Source organism: Natrix helvetica (genome assembly GCF_964273705.1).
Source record: "Natrix helvetica genome assembly, chromosome: 1".
NCBI classification, from domain to species: Eukaryota; Metazoa; Chordata; class Lepidosauria; order Squamata; family Natricidae; genus Natrix; species Natrix helvetica.
The window spans coordinates 260,592,107-260,601,603 of record NC_138548.1 but is presented as its reverse complement, the minus strand read 5'-3'; the positions used below and the strand labels follow the sequence as shown (position 1 = coordinate 260,601,603).

The following is a 9,497-nucleotide window of genomic DNA, read 5'->3' as shown; positions in this document are numbered from 1 at the left end:
CCTATTCAAAGGCCCTAATAGACTCTGAAGTACTAAACAGTGAATGAATAATGTATGCTCTTATTTTTTCACTTAAAATTGGTGCCTTTCTTTTATTTTCTTAGAATAAGTCAGGCATCCCAAGAATCACAGCAAGAAATGGTTGCCTTTCCCTCAGTAGGTGCCACTAATATTGCACTATCCCCTCCCCCCTCGCTCCCCGCATAAAAAAAAAACCCTGGTCTTCGCTCCCAAGATTCTAAAAAATGCCGAAGCTTATGTGCAATCTACACTTCTCTTGCTCTCTCAATCTCTGAGCTCAAAGCAGAAGATTTCAGAGTTCTCCCAAAGTATAATGGTGAAAGTCAGTGCAAAATTTGTTGGTCAAAAGGGGTGGGATAGAAGAGATTGACCTACCTTATAATTCATTTTGTCATGACACTTTCTCAAAAGTGTCATCTTCCTAGAGCAGATTCTGCCTTAACTCTCTTTATCAGTCTCAAAGGCTGGGCCCAAACCAATTTATTTATTTCATTTACAAGGCCACCCAACTCAGTAAGGTGACTAAAGACAGAGACATAAATAGCTGCCTCCTGATTCACATCTTGAGTGCACCTTGTCCAGAACTGTCTTTTCCAATTCAAAGTGAAAAGTACCAAGGACTGCAAAATGTTTAACCAGTGAGTGATGCGGTGATGCACATGATACTACAAAACGTTAACAGCAGCTCTATCTTGGGTAAAAGAATAAGAAGCAAGCATTCTAGATAAAGTAAATTCAACTGAACATTAAATTCTGGATGCCTCTGAATATGTATTACTTATACTTGCTCTGCATTGACAGATGTATGGATGCAATTTTATTTCCAATTATGGATTGCTCTGACCTTGGAGGCTCCATAAGCTTTTATGTTCTGTTGAAAAGAGGCCAATATAATTGGGGGTGGGTGGGATGGGGAGGGGAGTGGATATAGATCTAGGTCTCCTGTTCTTATTTTTTTCCCCCAGAACTGGTTTCTTCCCAGTGCAAGTTATTCTTAGTTTTCATAAATGTTACTTTCCGCTTGGAGCCATGACAGATCAGAGAATTATGATCTACTAAACACTTTTCTTGTCCAAACCTTATTAACTCTTACTTTTTGGCCTTTCCCAACATCATAGTTATTTTGGTGGCTGAGAAAAGAGGGAGGAAGCTACAGATACTAGAACCTCTTTCAGAAGAAGGTATCCAATGAATATGGATAAAATTGTATTCTTCCTAAATTTCTTCATTTCTTCAGTGTAAGATGGAGATCTAAAAGCCCTGCCTCCTTTTCCTGCTTGTTAGTTGATTAATCTGATCAGTTGGCTCGCAAGAAACAGCTGGTTTCTTGTCCCTGTTAGTAGCAAGAAATCCACTGTCCACATACAGGGTTACTGAGAAAAGCCAATTGTTGAAAGGGGATTAATCTTCCCACTGTCAAAACTGAAAACTAATAATGTTACTACTTGCATCCAAGTAACTCTACTCAAGATTACTGAGGAGGGGATGAACGCATGATATACATTTACGTTGTAGGAGCGCTTAGTTGACACTCAGCTGAACAAATAATGATAACCCAAGAAAGCGTTTCACATCTTGAGCAGTGGCTAGATTAGAGTCCAGTGGAGATTAGAGAAGAACAATCTAACATACTTTTATAAGGAAAAACTCTTAATGATTAGGGAGAATAAATTCTGTTCTGAGTCACACAGTGAAATACTGTTGTCATCGCAATATTTTTTGCTTTGAAAACCAACGTAGGGGGAAGGAATTTGGATGTTATTTCGCTTTTTTACAGTATTTTATCCACTGAAGACAAGATGTTGTGGCAAAGTTATATTTACTGGTTCAACCATAGGTATCCCCAACTCAAGAGTGGAATTTAAAGAATAAGTCTTCCAATTTAGTTTGGGGTCAAGATGGTAGAAAGAAGTATTACCTTCTGTGCATTTTTATGTAAAAAAAGTATATGCCATCTCAATCTCCTAACATTTTCAGGGAAGGGAAAAGAGAACCTACCAGAAATACTGTGCTAAGGAGAACAGTAGAAAAAAGGGACAAATAGAATTTTAAGAGTCTACTGTGCAGCTGGATTGGAGCCTATAAACCAGAGTTCACGAATTGGGAGTGGTACTAGCAGAAAATGGCAAGATTAGGATTAATGCAGATTGAGGAAAAAGCTGGCATGGTTTTTATCTGGGGAAAAGTGTTTATTACTACTGGTACCACAGCTGTTTTCTCTTAAGAGTCTGTTCATTAGAATCACATTCATGTTCATGAAAGAATAGCTGGTAAATATAATTGGTCAACCTCTATATTACATGCAACAACATGGGTGGCAGCATGGGTGAGACAGACACAAGCATTAGGATGATAATAGGAACTCATGTGCATGCAACTGTTCTATATTAGTTGTTGCTATAAAAACTGAGTTGGATATGTATCTCTATTCATACTGCAACGTTCATCCCTATAATTCCATGTATGACTTAGAGAGGTGATGCAGGTGGGCATTCTCCTCAACAATGCACATGCATTCTTGATTAGATACCTAGTTTTCTTTTTCTTGCAATCCAGCTAAATATGCAACATTTGTTCAATGCTCCTATTCTTTCCATTGTTTAAACAAGGCCAGTTTTCAACAGTGACAGCTGATTAATTTTTCTCCTAAAACCATTTGAGAATTCAGGCGGAGACTATTATTATAATTCTCTCACGCACACATATACCAACCATACCAATAAAATTTTGTATCGTTTACCTCCCTTTTAAACACCATCCATTACATACTTTTTTTCAACTAGAATATGATTAAAGATTATTGTAGTGTAAGAAAATAATGAGCTATACCCCTATTTGGTTTCTAGAAAATGTATATGATTTTAAAAAAGTTAACTTCTGTCTCTTCCATTTTTCAGGAAAAATACTAATCAGATGTGAAGTGAGTGGGGTTTGTTATATAATATAACTGACTATAGTACCATAGAAGCCCTAGGTAAATTGTGTCCTAGGTAACAAATGAGCCTCTCCTGCATAAAATAAACTAGTAGGAAAAGAGAAGAGAGGAACTGGAAGAAAGTGAAAGCAGTGAAGTGAGAATTGGAGTTAATGTTAATAATTAACTTTCGAGATCTTGGAAGAGCCATTTCTTTATAGTAAAGCAAATGCTCATAGTATCACTGGGCAGGGCATGCAGTGGGATGCCACAAAGTTTGTGCACTTCATCATGGATTTCTAAAAATAGCAGCACCTGAATTATAATTCTGAGAAAAACAGACAAAACAAAACTACCTGCAAATTCACAAAAACTCTAATTTCTGGATTCCTTAGTGGAATTATAGGAAGGAAATCAGTAAAAGAAGGAAATCAGTATAATACCTTAGGTTTGTAAGGCAGATTTACCTACATTTAAACGGGGGACAATAACTTTTCTGAAAACATCTCCAATCAATTGCAGTCTCCTGGATCAGCACTCAAGTAATCAGGTCCTCTGCATCTGGCCTGGCTGCTGTTTCAGCCCAAAATCTTACAATGATATCCTTGCCATCCGAACATGACTTTATACCTCTTTAGATTCTGTACTTGTCTTTCGCTTTGCCTTTTAGAAAATGTCCTGGACTTACCAAAGTCAGTAATGAACAAGATTGCCTATTCTAACCAAAGAAAACCAGCAACATGCCTTGAAGTACAAAGCAGCTATTTTCTGAGCAAAGTAGGACATGCACATGAAGCATATTAAAAAAAAAGGGGGGGAGGAATCCACCCACATGACTTCTCAGGCAAGACTGGTACATTCACATTCACACAGTTGGTGGGCGAATGTTCCATCAAGGTATGCAAAAAAGGTCTTATTGTGCTCAGTCAGCAGTACTATTCACACTTATTCCCAGCTAAGTGGGCTCAGTGTGGCATTCTTAGTGTTCTATCTAGAGAGTAGGAATATATATCAACACAGTGAAGTTCACCTAGAGCTGTTACCAACTCATGAAATGATTTAGAAATGTGCTCCCCCACAGTTACAAATATAAATGTACCAAGGGATTCTCTGGAACTAGATAGTGGCATGGAAATTGTCTCCCCTTGTCAACCAGGACCTGAATGTGTGTATCTCTGAAACAAGATCTGGGCTGATTTTGAGCTCTTTCCAGATAAACAACATACCTACGTATGTACAAATTACGTATGCAAAGTAAATGTACATCCCCTTAGCTAAGACTGGTTGAATCTAAAATTTGCAACCCCTGCTGAAATACAACCAGTGTAGTTAGGTGCTTTAATTGTTCTTTTAAAAAAAAAAGATTTACACCATACTTGCTTTTCTTTATAAACAGACAATGACTGAGACTCAGCTATAACTATTGAGCTTTCTTTGGAAAAGGAAAAAAAAAATTTCCAGGCGAGTTTTGGTTCAGTTGATAGATAAATTCATGTAAGAGACATTATTGACACCGATTAATGCCTTCGTGTGAAATCAAATACTAGTGAAACTGTCATCCCATTTTATTTGGAAGAATTCTAAACTGCGGGAATGATTTTTAAAATGCTCCAGATTTTGTAATCTTTTTTGGAGAAAGATGTAACATTATTCATGCCCTGAATTTGTCTTCATGGAGAGACAAATCCTTCAAGATTTCCAGTTTTAAGTTCCTTTATTAAATCATTTCTCTCTCCCCCCACCCCCCCCATGCCTTTCCCAGTTGTGGAGAATGGCCTTGTGTTCAAAGGATGGCTTGGAAAAGTGTCAGGCAACAACCATCATGAACGCCCAAAGGATTGTTTGGAACACCTGTCTTACTGGGAAAAACAAAGGCCCTACTGCTATCAAGCATAACTACTTCAGTATCCCAGGATTTCCAAAGAAGAGAGGGATTCTTTCAGTATGACTGATTCCCTTAATCCTGTCAACAGAAATACAAAAAGGCAGGAGAGAAGGTTTCCTAAAATTCCTGGTTTGCCCACTTACTTATTTACTTTCCATTTCAAGATGGAATCCAACCAGCAGTCCTTTTTTCTGGGTCAAACATCACTTGGGAGCCATATTAATATGAAATTGGCCTTTAGTGGGGAAAAACAAAAGGTAAGGTTTCATATTGTAATTAGGTACTTTTTTTTGGAGATTTTCAACCTTTCAGTAAAGATTCTTTCCAGCTGTCTGGAGGTTTGAAATATCCACACACTCTGGTGCGAACATGTAGCACTGGTTGGATTAAGGAAGTGATGCTTTCTTCCTTGGCTTTGTCTCATCCATCAAAAACTGTTTTGTAAACTTCATGTTTGCTTTTGGCAAACTATCTGAAGTGGGAGAAAAGGTTGAATAAGAATGTCTTATTCTGCTCTCTAATCCACAAGCATTTAGGGGAGGGGAATGATCCTTTAGTGAAAAGTATTTTAAAAGCAAATTCTAAAAAACGTTTGCAGTTATGGCAGCAGTAAGACAGATAAATATACCTGTTAACTATTAGCTCCTAGAAAAAGATCCCTATGTAGACTGCATGGATATATATCCGATATTGCAAACTTCCTGAAAACTGAGTAACCTGCAAACACATTTTGTGTTAAAAGAAACCACTTCAGAGAAGAAGCTGGCATAGAAGAAATGAAGACTATGTTAGAAGATAATAGTAATCTCAGCTCTAAGTTCAGTGTTTTCTGTACTGGCTCTGAGCCAATAGAAAGGCAACAAGCATAGTGTCCTACATGATACATTAATTCAGGAGGTTAGAGTGGTCTGAATGACAGGACAGATCGGTGTGTGTCACAGTCGGAGAAAGTGCATAGGTTCAGAGGCATGAAAGCAGACATTAGTGTGTATGCATGCAAGTATACTTAAGTTGTGAGGATACCAAGAATGAGAGGAAAGGAACTGTCTCCTTGCCTAAAACCTAAGTGTACCTAAGCAAGAATGGAAGGGGAGGGGCAGAACTGGAACTGAGAGGAGCAAAGGTGACAGCCCAAGAATGTTAGGATCAGTCCCTTTCCCGCTCGTGTTTCCCATTCTCTAGAAAGGAAAGACTTAGTAATGGTCAGTCCAAGTTACAGCCCTAAACTGGCGACAACAAACATAGGATGGAGGAAACATGTAGTGTTCTGGACATTACTTCCTTTAGTGTATTTGCAAGTGGATTTGGTTGTTTTTCCTCCTACTAAAATATTTTTTTTTTTATCAAAACAGTCATAAAAGAAGGGGCTGGGAGAGGAGAAATGCCAGTCGGAACTGCCAGTGCAGTAGCAACAGCAGCAGCAGGGTCTCCTCTGAGTTCAAACTACTTGTAGTGCCTGAGGAGGAAAGGTCAAAATTTAAGCATCTTTGTTTCAAAAAAGGAGATAGCACAATGCTTTTCTTTCCCCTCTGCCAAAAACAAACAAACAAACAAAAAAAAAACGAAAAACAAACCAACAATAATAAAAAGAAAATGAGAAAATGTGGAAAACGATTCTACCAAAAAAAAAAAAAAATCAAATTAGGAAATTAAAAACCATCGCCTGGAAAAAGAGGTGGGCACACTTCACTGGAGGCCCTCGGCTGAGGTGCCTGCATCCCCATCATGGCTGCTGGTCTCAAAGTTGTGCTCCACACCCATGATGTCTGGCTCCATTTTGCCACTGTCATTGATGAAGGTTGTGTAGGCGTCGCCTTCAGCCATCAGTAGTTTCAGTTTAGGCATCCAGCTCTTACGGACAACACGGCGTGCATTTGTGCACATATCAGCAGCAATTGCATTCATCTCGCTCTCCTTGAAGTTGGGGGCAAAGTTCTGGCAATAAACTGAAGGAAGAAAACAAAGGCCACCTTAATCATGGTTAGTGTAGCAGCAATTGGGAATGTTCCTGTGACTCTTTGCCTCTGTTTCTAGCCCCAAGACCTACCTACTCACACTTGCAAAGACTCAGGGCCAAGTTAAAAACTTCAGCAGAACTGGGAGAAAGGACCAATTTCAAACTTTTAAATCTGGCACTACATTTAGCTGTGTGGTATAGAAACATTATAGATTTTGATAACTCAAAGGGACTACATGCTAGCTACATGTCCTAGGTATCCCCTTTCTTTCAAGTGGGAAGTACTACTTTGCTCCTATATTTTATTCACTCTCCCATACAAATATTTTGAAGAGACACTCACACTTCACAGCATGCAGCACTCGGCTGTCAAGAGGTTTCCGGCTGGGGTCATTGGTGGAGGAACGGATTCCAGTGCCACAACTGTTGGCAAGGGTGTTCCTAGCAATGGTAAGAAGGCAGTTAAAATGTTATTAAACACTGTGTCTTACTGGTGCTCTTCCTCAAGGCTAATTCTGTCCACTTGTACACTATTCAGATGAGCCACGGTGGCACAGAGGTTAGAATGCAGTACTGGAGGCTACTTTTGCTGCCTGCCGACTGCCTGCAGCTTGCCAGTTCAAATTTCACCAGGCTCAAGGTTGACTCAGCCTTCCATCCTTCCGAGATGGGTAAAATGAGGACCCAGATTGTTGGGGACAATATGCTGACTCTATAAACTGCTTAGAGAAAGCTGTAAAGCACTGTAATGTGGTATATAAGTCTAAGTGCTATTGCTATCTGTCTTTAGCTAAGTCTCAGTTCCTGTCTTGTTCCTTGAGCCTAGGACTACATCTCCAGAGCAGAAAAGAACACTGGGATGAGAAGGAGTTAACATACAGGAAGAGACACCCACACCCCCATACTTATTTCTCCATAGCACAGAAGATCATTTACTCACCGGTCAAAAAAGGATGCTAGTAGCCGCCTGAGAAGCACTTTGTGCCGTGTCCCAGCACTAACATGGCAATTCATCAACTGTGCCCGAGTGATGTACACATTAGTACCTGAACAGAAACAAAGCCTGTTGTGTACATTCATACTGTATACAGGTCAATATAGAATCTTATCAAGCACCATGTTGTCAAAAGCTTTAAGTAGTAGACGAAAGATAATGCGGTTAAGGTAAGATTCATCTCATTTCTTGCTGCTTCCGATATAGTGATGCCACTCACTGGTTTGGCAAACAGATCACTTCATTTGATAGCTTTGATCCAACCAAATCAGTTACACAAATGACTTCTGTAATACAGCACATGATCTGTTTGGGAGTCATCCCTGTGGCTTATGGATATTCAGAGGGCAAAGTCAAAACTAAGCAAGAGTTCTGAAATTCTAAACATAGAATTGCTTGCAAAAATCAATTGAGAGTGGTAATGTCCTGGGGTATTGATGGACCTTGCAGATTACAGATACTAGTTATTGAGAGAAGAAGAAGAAAAGAAAATAATTATCTGCAAATAAGTATTCTACATTACTACAGGATTAATTTTTGGACTGATCTGGTGGATTATAAAAAAGATTGTGATACTGGTGTGAAATAGAAAGAGAAAAAGGGTTCTTAGAGGTTGGTTGGGGGCTAGGAGATTATTGTGGTGTATTTTACTAAATTAAGGTCCCAATTAATCTAGTTAATAGACATAAGTAGATACAAGCAGGAATGGCAAGCAATCCAAATTTAAGCAAATTGGGAAAGAAAACAACATCTGCACCATCATCTGCAACATCAAGTCCATCGAGTCAAAGATCAATAGAGAGCATGTTACAAGCAGAGAAATCAAATTCATTTCAAAAAGATGTGATGACGATGTTCCAATTTTTACAGAAGGCGATAACAAAGAATCATAATGAGGTGAAGAGTGAGTTGGGAGAAGTGAAAGAAATGATACATGATATGAATGAAAAAATAGGGAATTTCCAACAGATGATAGAAAAAAATGGAAGATATGAATCACAGGCAAATAAAGAGTTGGAGGAAAATGTGATTTCATTGCGAATGAAAAAGGCCGCTTACTTTCTGAGATTCCAAAACATAGAAGAAAAAGGAGAAGTCATTTTTAACTGATGCTATTGAGGATGAAATATTGACATGCTTTGGACAAGCTATCCTCACAACTAATTGGACTCCAAATCCAATATTCACATGTACAGTTACACCCATTTCGGTGGAAAAAGACATTTATAATTTTACCTTGTTACCGTATTTTTTTGCCGAATAAGACGCTCTGGAGTATAAAACACACATTCTTTTTTGAAGAAAAAAAATCTGCCTCTGCCTACCAGCATCCAATGGTATTCATCTGGTTAGCGTCCTTGCAGCAAACATCAAACAGCCTGGTCAGCTTCAGCACGTTATCGCAGCCAGATTCAGCACGAGCAGCTGATTGGTGATTGGATCGGCCTCCCAGAATACCACCAATCAGCTGTTCCAGGGTGCGGGAATTGCCATAGCCCATTGGTGCTTCCGCACGTCACATTTTTGGCCTCCGTGCATCATATTTTTGGCTTCTGCATGCTTTGTTTTAGACCCGTTCCAGGCTGCTGGAATTGCCATAGCAGATCGCCGCTGACTGCAACCTCTGCATATCACATTTTAGGCCTCCGCATGTCACATTTCCGAACGCCCCATTTGGCCCCAAACGCAATGCGAGGAGGCCAAAAATGGGGCATGCGGAGGCCAA

At 39.3% G+C, this 9,497-nt stretch overlaps 1 protein-coding gene across 3 annotated transcripts in view; it reads right to left on the bottom strand.

Annotated features, from left to right (window-relative positions):
• Positions 1 to 920: 920 nt before the first annotated feature.
• NACC1 (nucleus accumbens associated 1) overlaps positions 921 to 9,497 on the bottom strand; it is a 29,840-nt gene continuing 21,263 nt past the window's right edge. For all 3 annotated transcript variants that reach the window (XM_081938226.1, XM_081938227.1, XM_081938225.1), the window contains 3 exons: positions 7,718 to 7,823; positions 7,121 to 7,218; positions 921 to 6,766 (listed from right to left, as the gene is read on the bottom strand). In XM_081938226.1, the coding sequence (XP_081794352.1) occupies positions 6,507 to 6,766; positions 7,121 to 7,218; positions 7,718 to 7,823 (464 nt within the window). In that variant the 3' untranslated portion in view covers positions 921 to 6,506. The remainder of the gene's footprint in view (positions 6,767 to 7,120; positions 7,219 to 7,717; positions 7,824 to 9,497) is intronic.